The sequence below is a fragment of the Nipponia nippon genome, unplaced genomic scaffold (genome assembly GCF_047370975.1).
Source record: "Nipponia nippon isolate SJK-2023a ecotype South Korea unplaced genomic scaffold, ASM4737097v1 scaffold_1, whole genome shotgun sequence".
Classification (NCBI taxonomy): domain Eukaryota; kingdom Metazoa; phylum Chordata; class Aves; order Pelecaniformes; family Threskiornithidae; genus Nipponia; species Nipponia nippon.
The window spans coordinates 100,102,779-100,116,561 of NW_028262290.1; the positions used below are offsets into that span (position 1 = coordinate 100,102,779).

General features: G+C 41.4%; 1 protein-coding gene across 4 annotated transcripts in view; it reads right to left on the reverse strand.

Annotated features, from left to right (window-relative positions):
• Positions 1-1,564: 1,564 nt before the first annotated feature.
• Positions 1,565-13,783, reverse strand: part of MBOAT1 (membrane bound glycerophospholipid O-acyltransferase 1) — a 58,957-nt gene continuing 46,738 nt past the window's right edge. For 2 of the 4 annotated variants that reach the window (XM_087764683.1, XM_009475498.2), the window contains 5 exons: positions 11,568-11,671; positions 8,761-8,825; positions 7,243-7,375; positions 5,465-5,616; positions 1,565-3,377 (listed from right to left, as the gene is read on the reverse strand). In XM_087764683.1, the coding sequence (XP_087620809.1) occupies positions 3,245-3,377; positions 5,465-5,616; positions 7,243-7,375; positions 8,761-8,825; positions 11,568-11,671 (587 nt within the window). In that variant the 3' untranslated portion in view covers positions 1,565-3,244. Of the gene's footprint in view, positions 3,378-5,464; positions 5,617-6,019; positions 6,075-6,167; positions 6,257-7,242; positions 7,376-8,760; positions 8,826-11,567; positions 11,672-13,783 lie in introns of those variants that run through there. The other 2 variants (XM_087764691.1, XM_087764702.1) reach the window with 2 other exon arrangements.

The following is a 13,783-nucleotide window of genomic DNA, read 5'->3' on the forward strand; positions in this document are numbered from 1 at the left end:
TAGTCCCATATTTCTCTCTAACAAACCATCAAGATTGTTTTTTGTCTTCAGAATCTCTCTAGAAGCTTCAGCTCCTCAGCTTTTTGCAGCACAAGGAACCCACAGAGGGATGAGAAACTGATAACATGTTGATAACCAATATCATGCATTTCAGTCACTGAAGCACACCCTCAAATTACAGTATTCCAAGTAGAGACCAAGGAATGCAAGGCCAGTACTTGAGTTCCCAACATCACACTTCTATAACCTGAACTTCTACTTTGGCTTTTAAAGTTATATACTCCTGTGCAAAGTAGATGCACGCTACTAGCACGAGTCTCGTCTAAATAGTAGTGGCTGTTTGCAGTCTTTCTATAAAACCAAATTTTCTCCCCTTGAGAAGAAAAGGAGAGGAAGACTCAGTACAATGGATTGAGAAAGGTAGTACCAAAGCTAACAGCCTTTTTTCAAAGGAATATTTAACAGCAATTTAAATCCAGTCTGTGTTAGCTTTGCAGGCTGCCATATTTGGCTAGGGAAGCTGCCTAGTCCACAGTAACGCAGTACAGCAAAGATTTTAGATAATTTCCTTTTTTTCCTCCCAGCCTTAAGACTAATTCAACAAGCAAGTTTCCCTGCAAATGCAATGTTTCAAAAAGACCATTTAAATTTTAATTCACGTAACATATCATACTAAATCCACATGACCGGTTCTCATTGAAGCCCAGGGTTCCTGTTTTCAGGGAGAGGTTCAGGCTGAGACGACAACGTGACTGGAGAGCAAGAGTTTGCTCACTAGCCCTGACTAACTCATCACATTGTAGAAGCTGAAACTACAACAGAAGTCGATGGCGTTAAGAGTTAAGCAACTTCCACTTATGTGAAACACTAGAAAAGAAACCTTACTGATAATATCTGGCCTCTCTTGAACGTACAGTTCAGGAAGGGCTGCAGACCAGGGCACGGGCTATGCAGGCAGATCTCAGGGCACAGAGCAGCAGATAGAAACATGCAACCCCCTTTGAGTGCACTTATTTTCCAAAGCAGGTGCTAAAGGCAACCTGCTGGAAACATTTGCCTTCTACAGGCTTGCCGAAGCCCGGAGTTGATGTGAGTTATGCTGGCTCTGCCAGCACTCACGCTGATTCATTCCAGGTTTTGGGAGGTAAACGCAGGCTGGCTTCAGCCCATGGGATTCCATGCCAGCAGTGCCCAAGCCCCCACCCTCCCTGGGGATGCACCCTGGTTCCCTCCCACAAGAAACGGGGCTGGCACAGCCAGACCTCAAGGGAAATGTTAGATACCCAAGATGCAACTGAGGCTAGTGCCACAAGAACAACACAGGCATGAGGACAAATAAGGACTGGCCAAGTTAAGGACAAAGCTGCCACAAAAATGAACCAGGGTCGTCTTGCCTCCGTTGCAGCAGGAGCAGGATGTAAAGCCCAGCTGCTCTGTAACATCCAGCAGACTTGAACATCTGCCCTCACAAGTGTGAGGGATCTCACACCCGCTCACCTGTTTTCATATTAGACATCTGTCATTAATAATGCCAGGTGGTGACACAAAGCAATTTGTTTGTTCAGATCAACCTTTTAATCTTGCCTTCAAAATAAATTACCAAATAAACTCTTCCATGAACTATGCTCTAAATCATGAGGTGGTCACAGGACAAAAACTTCCCACCAGAGAAAAGAAAAAAAAAAACCCAAACATTTTTTGGGAACTTGTTTTGGTTTCACTGATTTGTTTCTTCCCAAAATGTTAGGATTCTGCAAAATTTTAAATCTGACACAAAAATCAGAATGCAGTAGACAGCAGATTCTTTGCTCAATGACATGTCAGTTAAATGATCATAAAGCAATACCAATACTTTAACAAGGGAATTGCTTCTACAAAATCCTGATAAAAAGTCCTGGAAAACAGTCATTTTTAAAAAACCTGTTTTAGTTGGTTTTGATGTGTCGTACCAGCCTGTTTTATTGGGGTAAGTGGACTTAAAAAAATGAAAGAAAAAAACCTGACACAGCATTTTGCAGCGGGTTATCTCAATGCACAACCTCCTCTTAGAAATTAAGCCTCCCAACAGCCCCGTAAGCCAAGGACTTTAGAAGCAGGGAAACTTGCATCGACAGGCTAAGTCACATGTCGAGATCATACAAGGACTCGGTCTTGACTCTTGTGGTGATCATATCACATCACAACATTTTGTACAGAATGATTTATTATGAGTATGATAATTACTGTTCAGGTTTCATAGTAGTGTTATCCTGCTGAAAAGTAACTTCTCCACAAGACGGGATGTTTTTGAGTAGAACAGTCTGATCCATTACAAACCTTGTTCAGATTTAACCCGTAACTGCAAGCTTTAACACACTAAACCTGCATGGCTCCTCAGTTATTTTGATACTGAAATGGAAGTGCTGCATCACTCTAAAACTGCAAAACAAGGCTGATGTAGCAATGAGCACCAGCTGTGTCATTATAGAAGCACAACTCTACAGATCACAAGGTATATGTCCCTTCTTTTACTCTAAAGTTTTTTTTGTTTTGTTTTGCTTTTACTTGGCTTTAGATTTTGGCCTAGCCACTTGCCAGTGCTCCCAGACACCTATTCCCAAGGGACTTGTCTTGCCCTCATTACCAGCAGGTGTCACGTTGAAGGATGTGAAATACCCTTGCTGCCGAGCTCAGGCTGCAGTCCCTGCTCTGGAGATTGCTGGGGAAAGCCCCGCTCCCTCTTCTCCCTGCTGGGGCAGAAGTCAGCGCCAGCACCTTGAGCAACCCCATGTCCGTAGTTTTCTACTTGCACCACCTCTCTCGATAGCCAAGAGATGAAAAGCTTCCCCTGCCAACTGCCCACAGCACCAGGCTATCAGGCAGCTGGTCTCACTCTCTACTAGCTGCTTCCTGTCCCTCTAATCACAAGCTTATTGATTAATAATTGCATATTTATGTAAAAGATCAAAAATGCCTCTGTGTGAAAGTTTAAATATATAAAAACACTTCATAAAAATATTTATTAAAAAAATGAAAATGCCCCGTGAGCCTGTAAACGTTGCCTGTAAAAATCTCTGTTAACTGGAATAATTTGAAATACAGTCGTTCAGGCTCTTTCCTGCCCTCTCCAGTAAGATTTTAAGATAACCAATAGAAATGCCACGTTTTTCTACTTCGACCCTCATCCCACCCGTTTTTCTTCTTCTTTGTTTGTTTCCAATACGACAGTTCAATTTCCCAATGTCAGCAATTTTCTTTGGAGGCATCATTTGTCTTTGCTTTTAACAGAGTTCTGCACAGCCTGATTCTGAGGCTTTCTTATGGAGTGGGCTTGAGGTCTGATGGGTAACACGAGCAACGCCAGGATGCTTAGAATGTGCATGTGAAAATACATAGACCTGGGAACAAAAGCAGAAAGAGAATATTATATTTTTGTCAGTAAAAACATGAATTGTGTAACCTCAGTAAGTCCACGCAGAATTTAGCACTAAGGGATGGATGCAGAAAGTATGAACCTGACCTAGAAAGCATAAAATACACCCTTGAATTTCACACAGCCTATGCATGTGGTATCTGCTGGCATTGATGCAAATTATGTCATGGATGTTAATGAGGCAAGGAATCAATCAGCAAACTCCAGAATCCAAAGTCTGACAGCTCAGATAAACCCATGTAATTCAACCCTAGACTTATCCAGCCCATCTCTCTTTTAATGTTAAGAGTATACAAGGCTACATTCTGAAGAAACATCCTTCATGCTTAGGAAATAGAACTTGTACAAGTTTTAAAAAAAATTTTTAAAAGTGACAGAAAAACAAAAATGCATTCCAAGTGCTGAGATCCGAAATAAATCAGAACACTCAGCTTTTAACTGGGGAAGGTCAGGTAATGATGTTTACAGAAGAGTTGTGTTTTTGAAGAGATATCTTTATTTGATATCTTATTAAATATCAAATATTTTTATTTCAAATAATTCGGTATACACAAGATTGAACAGAAACAAAAAATACTTAAACCAATTACATGAGGCTCTGGCAGCTTGGGGAGGATGATGTTTGGGAGCAACATGGTCCAGCTCCTAACCAGAGAGATGCACCTTTCTATGGTCTCGTTTATGCTTCTTACCATAGTTCTTAATAGCCTTGTAAGGTGCTTAAGGCGACTGCTAGGTGTGCAGTGCTCCAAAAATTCACACCCTTGCCCAAAGGCCTACAATTTCCTTGCTTAACAGTCTGTAAGTTTAAGTGTTAACTATGTTTGAAGCCACTAGGGCAAAACATATTAAGGTGATGACCCAACTTGGGGCAGGGGTGGAAAATTATTTTCTTTGTTCAGAACGTTGGTAAAAGTAATATTTCTGCCTTCACGGATGCTGGCATAGTGCTAACAAGTTCTTTATACGTACTTATTTCTGTAGTTTTGATCTTAGCAATGTAATCTCACAGAATAATGTTAATATTTACTACATGGAATGGCCTTTTGTAGCACAAAGGGAACCAACTTCACTCACAGGGCAAATTTATAAACAAGTTTAATATTATAGTCTTTTCTCTCCTTTTTTGTTCTGATTGCTGTTTGCTACTTCTGTCTTGAAAGAGAGAAAAATTATATATAACAAGGTACTTGGGAAAGCATCTTACCAAAACTAAGAAAGATTTGGAGTCATTTTTATATGGTTTTTGTGTTGAAATCAAATCCTGTTTTAAGAAACAGGAATTCAACCCCCTTCAAACAGACTTACTGACAGCAGCTACCTTCACTACCAGTTTTATGTCTTTTATATTAGAGGAGGGAATTGTCTTTCTTCTTAACCCAAACCTGTTCTTCTACGTTGATAGTTCAGTGTAGAACGAAAGAACAGTAAAGCAATGTAGTCCAGTCTCCCTTTTCAAATTATTTTCTCAATTTCTCTATTTCAAATTATTTTTATTAGAGTATATCCAATATACTCTGCAACACCAGTGTTATCTTATTTTTAGGGAACCTAGGGAAGTATTCACTTCCTATGGAAGTATTCAAAAAGAAAAGCATACTCATTTCAAGAAGTAATGCTCTGCCAGGCACCCTCCTTACCTCCTGCTGACCAATCACATCTCCTGTTCTACTCATTTGGCAGCTGGAAACTTGGTCTTTTCTCATCGACTCCTTCCTACTGCCAACTCACATTATTCTTAACCTCTCCAGCCTTGGCCGCTGTTAATGGTTGAGATTTGACTGTTTTGAAAAAGGAATCTGAATATGTGAAAAGTCACATCAGGACAAAGAAAGACTGAGAAGTAGAAGAGAAGTGCTCTGCCTTGGCATTATTATTATTATTATCTCATGAAGTTATGGGAGTGAAAAAATCACCCCTTACACATTAAGCATTCTGTTTGAACTCCTTTCCAATTTGATGAAATGCCAACTGCCTTTCAGTGTGGTTGGGGTTATTTAACAAAAGCCTGTGCTGGTCTGGAGAATAACAAGTCAAGAGGGGAGAACTTACTTGTAAAACTTAATTGTGGGCTCAACAGCCAGCATAACAAACGGTGCAACAGTATAGCACACGGCTAGTTGAGTGACAACCCAGGTAACAACGTCGTAGGCTATCTTGAGAGGCACTGACGAGAGGAAGTAATGTCTGCAGTTGTTTCTTATCTGCAGGTCAGGGAAAAGTAAACAGAAAATTACATAAATTCATTTCTTAGGCAAAGTCACAAAGACACATTGCAGTGTATGACTCTCCACTTATCATCAGCATTAGTATTACAGAAAAAAGTTTGTACACCAGTTAGAAAGCACTAAGAGGAGGAAGGAAGACAGAAAGATACTGACTGGCATATCCAAGATCCCACACTTAACCAGTGGCAAACAGAGAAGTGTCCCCCAGTTTCCTCTATCATAATCACAGGACCAGACTCTCATGCTGGGTATCTGGCACTATATACCTTTGGGGAGGGGAGTTGTTATGATTTGATCTTCCTCCCTCCTGATTTTGATTTATTACTGGTTCTCAATGGTGAAACAAAGTTACTTTAAATGAATAAATATGTGTTTATACCTGCACCGTGTTCAGTTCTCTATAGATTTTGGTTTAGCTTCACATCTATGAAATCCTCATAAATGAGAGACAAAGCACATGTTAAGACCACATGTTCAGCAACCTGCTCTAGCCATAGCAGTTAATACTGATCACTAGTTTAAGTCACCTTTCAAATTGATCTGGTTGCTTATCCATAGTCAAACTCTGAAAGACAATAATGGTGCTTCTCAGCCCTGCGCAACTGGCTGGTTCAGCCTGAAAGATCAGCAGTGATAAATTTAACAACAGTGATACACAAAATCTGTTCTGTCTTTGGTGACTCTACCCAAGACGAGGCCCATAAACACAGAGGCTAGTTTACTGCATCAATTACATCCACGTGAAAGAGTTCAAGTTTGGGCTAATGGTCAACCCATAACAGTCGTCTTGTGAAAGACTGGGCCCAGAGCCAATTACATGCCAGCATACGGGCAACACCACCTACCAGAAGTCTGGACTCCAACATGAGGTTGTTTAGCCTGGAGAAGAGGAGGCTGAGGGGAGACCTTATTGCTCTCTCCAACTACCTGAAAGGAGGTTGTAGCAAGGTGGGGGTTGGTCTCTTCTCCCTAGTAACGACTGATAGGACGAGAGGAAATGGCCTCAAGCTGTGCCAGGGGAGGTTTAGGTTAGACATTAGGAAAAACTTCTTCACTGAGAAGGCGGTCAAGCATTGGAACAGGATGCCCATGGAAGTAGTTGAGTCTCCATCCCTGGAGGTATTTAAAGAACGGATAGATACGGTGCTTGAAGACATGGTATAGATGGACTTGGCAGTGATAGGTTGATGGTTGGACTCGATGATCTTAAGGGTCTTTTCCAGCCTTGACGATTCTATGATTCTATGATTCTATGACCTAGCAGAGATCTGGACTCAAGCTTAACCTTGAATCCCAAGCTAATTTGACTGCATGGACATAGCTGGTGGCACTACCAACTGTACACCCACAAGCAATGTTTCCTCTATCAGCCAGGGATAGCACTGCAGGACGTGCAGGATTGGTGCTGGTTATAACTGCTGGGGGTACTTTGTAATTAGCATCAATACAGTACAAAGTTTCAGTGAACATCAAGCCTGCAAAGGCATGAAAGAGGGCTCACAGCAGGGACAAGCTGCTTGACCGTGTCAGAGCGGTCCCTGCAGCTGACAGCTGGATGGTATCTAGCGTGGGCTTTAGAAGAGAACAACGAAAGGTACATACTGCTCTGGCTGCGAGTGTGATAAGGATTCCAGTGAGAAACGTAAAATAATATCCAGGATAGATACCATGCCACAGGGCCGACAGGATAAACGTTAAAGCCGTAGGGTACCAGGGAGCTCTATCATAGCAAACACTGCAAAGACAAAAACAAAACAAGAAGAGACTGAATACAACCGAACAGTGGACACCACTTCAAACCCTTCTCTGATTTTAAGGTCTTATTCTGTTTTTTAATGGTCTTATCTTGCCTCTCTTACAGATGAGGGCATGAGGCACTCTCCCTTCCTTTAGATGGAGGGTTAGATGGAAAGAGGAAGAATGCTTTTATGCACTGAGTATCCGAAGACTGCCTGTACAAATATTCCCAGTGCTCACAGCATTTAAATATGTAACGGGACAAACAGCAGGCAAGACTTCTCTTTCATCTTTACACCTCTATTTGAAATCACACACTACCCTTCAAAACTCTGACGGCAGATCAACAGCAAGCCAAGGAACAAAGAGACATGACCCCACCCTTCACTGGTGAATGGCAGTATTTTTAGGCACTGTCATCTAGCAGATGCTGGGAACAACAGGGAGTGTTGTAAGCTATTGCAAAGCAGGGGATTCCTGCTAACGTTAGCTCAGAATCCCACTCCAAAGACACAAGTGAATTATACCAGTTCAAGAACACACTAACCGGTCTGCTTGGCTATCTGAGGTTTAAGTGAAATGTTGTGTTCCAAAGAAACCTGTCAAGATAATGCACTTCTTACCAGCAACATAATTTGAATCATGAAAAAATAGTAGACATTGACTTTTAAGATGTATATATTTAACAATAAAAATAGTTATGATAACTACAATAAATCTGGGCCTGCATTTCAGACACCACATTGACTGTACGCTGAGCTTTAATCATGCCAAAAAGTGTAACGAGTAACAGGAGACAGTTCAATCTACAAAACTTGGACTTATGCTAGTATTTATACGTGCCTAAACAGTCATGGGTTAAAAACAGATCCTCTCTGTGCTATAAGAAGTCTCTTCTCCATATCCTAAACAGGGACTCCCTAGCAAGCATCTTCTGGTGACTCCAAACCAGACTACACTGGGGCTCTGAAGATTTCAACTTCTCTCCAGTTCTAGCTGAAGCGGATCCCAGTGACACACGGCTCGCCTCCAGTAGTAGTACGCATGGGAAACATAACGTAGCAAAGTGAAACAGTACAGCAAGAATAATGGAGACAAACAGCAGCCTAAAAGATGCCATCAAAATGCTATTACTTTTTATTATGGAAGATCTGAACAGTTTGTTTATGGCTTTGCTGCTCATATATAAAATGTGGGCATTTTACATTTGCAGCAATAAAACTTTATAGCACCAAATACCCTCGTATTCCACCAACTGTTACAGACACAGGAAATACAGACAGATAAGAGGCTATACGTTCATGAGATTCACCAGTCAGTGTTTTTCCAGGCCATCTAGAGTTTTGAGGTCTCACAAGCATGCTACTGTTTCATTACTCTTACCGTTTTAGCCAGGCAGCTGTCTGAATGTTCCAGTTTTCAATGTACATTTTAAAACTTGTTGCAGTCTAAGAAAGAAGTTCACATGAAATGTTAGCACTGAAACCTGTAAAATAATACTTGCATTTTAAAACTAGAGAGGTGATACATGGAAAATATTAAATCTAGTAGCTAACTGTTGTGAAGACTGTGCCACAGCCCATCATTATACTAATGTGTTTTGGGAAGGACATTAACTAGACTGATTGCTCACTTTTAACACTTGGCACTTGTTGTAAAAATCTCACTTTGTTTTGCAAAATTAAATACAATGTTTGGTTATTTTTCAAATTGTGGGAAATCTGAAAAGCTTTCTTGCTTTAATTGCTTGCCTTTCCCTTCAGTTCATAAACATCTTCATTTTTGGAAGAGATATCTTGCCACCCATTACATGGTCTGGAATTCCCTAGGGTGTTATTAGAACAAAGTGTTATAAAAACTAGAAGAACTGCATTATTATTTGGAGAAGGAAGGGGGAAGACTGAAAAACATGGAGAAAAAAAAAATTAGGACTAAATTTAGAAGCCAGTTCTCAGCCTGCTGCCCAACTTGAGAAACCAGAGTGGACTCCAGGGTCCTGGGAGAACTACCTCACAGCACCAGTTCTCCCAGCTTTAGGGGACTGCTGGACTCTGTTCAGCATCAGTTCCCCTAATTCTGATCAACTTCACCTCTGGTGGTTCCCCATCCCTGCTTCCCCTTGTTCCTCGCCTGCTGACAGAAACTTTGAAGGACCTCCTCACCAAGCAGGGACATGTTTCAGTGACACCACATTATGTTCCCATGTCAACTGAATGGAAGGACACACTGAAAAGATGGATTAAAGGCAAAGGTTTCCAAGGGGAATATGCAGGTATTTTTGCACTTTCACGCAGATTCCTGAAGGCTAGCACTTCGTCCTCTGTGTTTAAAGAGTTAAAATGATTAGCAATTCCCAATGCAGTACGGCCACATTTTAATTGCATTACTGCACCAAGAAGCCAAGAAAAATATAATTTCTCTTCCAACTAATACTGTCACTCTCTTTTGGCATCTCTTAAGTTCCCCTGTTACATTACCAAGAGAGAAAGTAGTCACTGGCTGTCAAAACATGCATGCTGCCAAGGCTTTCTTCAAGTCCCCCACATGCGTTTAGCCCCCATCACATTTTAATGCCCTCACAACTCCTACCATGTGCTTATCTTTACTACAGACCGGGTCATCTCCTAGCCACATTTAGCACTCAGGTTGCCAACTCTTAAGCAATTTTACATACACAGGTGGCTGTACCTGCTGAAAACACACTGTGCAGTCACACTTCCACTCCAACTCCTGGAATTGTTGTTGCTGCATAAAGTGACAGTTCAAGGCTTACCCAAAGTAATGGTCTCTGTATGCTCCTGGAAGCAATTTCTCCACCCTGATCTCTGTTGTCCGTGTGACCAGTAAAGGAAAAAAAGTTTTGAGGGGTCTACAGTTCAGCAAGTAGAGAGGAGCAAAGGCTCCTGTTTCCTTAATTTGGCTTGACTAAAGAGCATTGCCTGCACTTCACCTTCCTCATGCAATCAGAAACTGCCTGAGCCCATCAAGGTAGGAATCATCTCCTGCCCCAAAACTGAATCAGATATTGATTCAAGATCTCAGAGCGATATCTGGGGTGCTGCCATCATTGAGGAGTATAAAGCATTTCTAGGCTGTGTATTCTGTACTGCTCAAGGAGAGATGTACACTGAGGATTAATTAAGGTAAAAAAAAAAAGACGACAGAAGAAGGATGTTGAGAAAGAGAAGGTATAATGATACTTCCAGTTTTGGCATCTTTCAATGAAGAATTACAGGGGCTCTTTCATTTTTGAGAAGAGCTATTAAATCACATTCACTTAGTCACAGATCATTCGGCAATAAAGCAGTCAACTTATTTTCATGTGCTTTTCCTTTTAAAATCATAATTACAGAATTACAGGGGGAAGCTCCTCCTATTTCTAAATGAAAGCCTTTAGAAAGCAGTCTCAGACACAAACATTTTCACAACCCACTGGCATTCACAAAATATTCTTCTGGGCAAACAAATTATGTGAGCCATCTTTTGCATTAGAGAAACGAACACAAATAGCTTACAAAAGACTAATGGATGTTAAAAGTATACTGCAGTCACAAGAAACATGTGTGACAGATGTTTCTCAAAAACCAGTGTGGTTTGCTGGATGGAGCTCTAGATCAGCAGCCATCTAAGCTCTATGTGGCCCTGCCAGTTCCCATTCAGGGTGCTCAGTTTGTACCTGTTATCCCTCCAACCCTTGCTTTTCTCCATTTACAAGAGGCACTCCAGGCACGTGCAGGGACCTGGCCTTTGCAAGTGGCTGTGCAATGCCTACTCGTGACGGCTTCTTTTACTACTACCACCCATCTCAACTGGGCTACAAAAGTGGAAGACTGTTAGAAGTAAATAAACAGAATACACCACAGATGGTGAAGAATCATAGCTGTGAGCAATTTATTGACCTGCTGAACTCAGCCACAATCTACAGTAATTGACTGCTCATTTATTAAACATCTGATTAATCATTTATTAGCCCTCTATAAACTATTTAGAAATGCAACCCGAATACAGACTGTAACGAAGGCTGCGTGACAGGTGCTTCTTATCTCCCCAACAGATAAAATACAAAACCTCTCCATGTTAAAGAGGGGCAGTGTGGTGGCATGGACTAATTTTCCTTCCAGCAAAGCTTCTCCCCATTATCACGCCCATTTCTCTATAATTATGCCAATGCAGCCACTCCTGTAACTCACCTCAATGTTCCAGATATTTAAATTGGACAACAGGTCCCAGCGGAAAGTGCCCCTCTCATCAACTCCACTGAATCCATAACCAGCTGCATTGTTGACTGCATCTGCTGCAAAGTCAAAGCAAGACAGGTCAAATCAGACTGCTGGAGGAACCGTGTTTTCTTACGAGTCAGTATGACAGTAAACACACATTGGGACCAGCTTTATAGCAATTAGCATCCTCTCTTTCAAAGAGAAGCTTCCTCTTAGCAAAGAGGCATTGCTATAAGGCGACATAAGAGTCATTTCCTCAAGAGGAAAGACTAGCTACTCCTTGGGCAGAAGAAATAAAATAATAAAATAAAAATAAAATAAAAATGGATAGAAATCACTTTTCCCATTATTCTGCCTTTATTATCAATCTGAGATAGATATACAAGAGTTGCCACAAAATGAATTAGCATTTTCCTCAAAAGGGTACCTGGATGTCACAGCATTTTCCAGAATTCAGAAAAACTGTAGTGTCTCAAAGATATGCTTGCCACTTCTGTTGAATTCCAACATGGTTGTTTTAATTAAGACTTTCATTCAGACTTCCGCAGACAAAGCCTTTTGCTAATCCTGTTGCTCAGTGCCTCCCTAAGTACCTCACCATCTCTACAAATCAAATATTGAGTAACTTTAATTACAGACTTAACTACTTTAAGTGCAAATAAAAGCTTGGGTAACGGTAGGCATTTCACATGCTGCACTCTTGCTCTTTCCCAGGGTGCCGGTCAACCACCTCCCCTCTCATCACTGGGTCTCAGGATCCTGCTTTTAACCCATCCCTGCCAGAAATCCTTTCTCGGAATACTAAGAAAACAGAAGGGATTCGTTATCTCTGGATCACTAGATGCAATCAACACTGAGGATTATTGGAAGAAAAAGGAAAGTGAAAATACAGGTAAGGCTTTTGCCTTTTTAACAAGCCTGGTTAAGTTCTGCTTTAAAAAGCTCAGCATTTCTTTCCCAAGAATGAAAACTGATTTTGCTTTGTCAGTGCTATGAGTACAGGCACAAGCTCGTGGAGGAATCCCAAAGCACAAAACCAGAGAGAAAACCTAATTAAAAGCAACAAGACTAACAATAAATAAATAAATAAATGAGCAACCTTCTCTAACCTGAAACTTTCCATTTTATTTTCCACCTTACTAAACGAGCTAGATATTACTGATGGAAAGGTCAGTATCAAAGTTTTTAATTCTATCCCTGTTTAAAAAAAAAAAAAAAAAAAAAAACAACAACAAAAAACCAAACAACAACAACAAAAATGCCCAAACAACAACCCTGCCTGAAATTGGCCCATAGGACCCTGCCTAATCGCAGAGACTGGAGCTCCGTGTAACTGTTACCCCAGAGCAGTGGGACTCCTGGATTTGCTCCTCTTTGCACTAAGGGTGGCAGGGACCGCTTAGTGTTTCTTTGCCAAAGGCAAGAAACCAGAAATCCAGGGACATAGTAATACAGCAGGCCCACCCGCCTTTCGCTTCCCAAGCTGCCATCTGCAGATCAAGGTGCGAAGCGCAGAAGAATTGCAATTGTCCACCCTCTAATTGCTCACAAAACCCCAGCCTCCGCAAAGCCCAGCAGAGGTTTCCCTGCTGACTTGAACAGTTCTGGCGTATTGCTTTCACAGCTCCTTGGATGCAGGTGCTCAGTCCCAAATTGGTTTCATCGACAGCTCCAAGTTAAGTTTGCAGCCACATTCCCATGACTATCGCTAATGCGGCGAGAAGCTGAATTTTCCATTTTTCCATGGATCTGGAGGAATTCAGCAGCACGGCTCTCGCACAATAGCGTGACTGTCCTTTTCTGAGAACAGGAAGCGCTTATCGGCTGTTTCAGCAGGCACTTTTATAACGCCCTGGGCCATGCCACCGTGAGCTAAACTGCAAAAGGATAAAGTGTCTGCTGTTCCGCTGCCTGGATTTCTAATGTGACTAATAGAGGCCTCCCCCTCCAGTATGCAATGCATAACTTTCCCGAAACCCCTCATTTGTAAGATACTTCTACAGCCTCTACAGCTTAGTCACGTCACAAATCCAAGTTCAGTTTCTCTCTTTGATAATGGACTTTTAGTTTACTATAATGCCAGAAAAAAAATGGAAGCAACAATTTAACATTGGATCCCACAAAAATAAGTTTCTGAGCAAGTAATTCTTTATCCCAAAGCCTTTCCCATCCCACACACGCCAGTC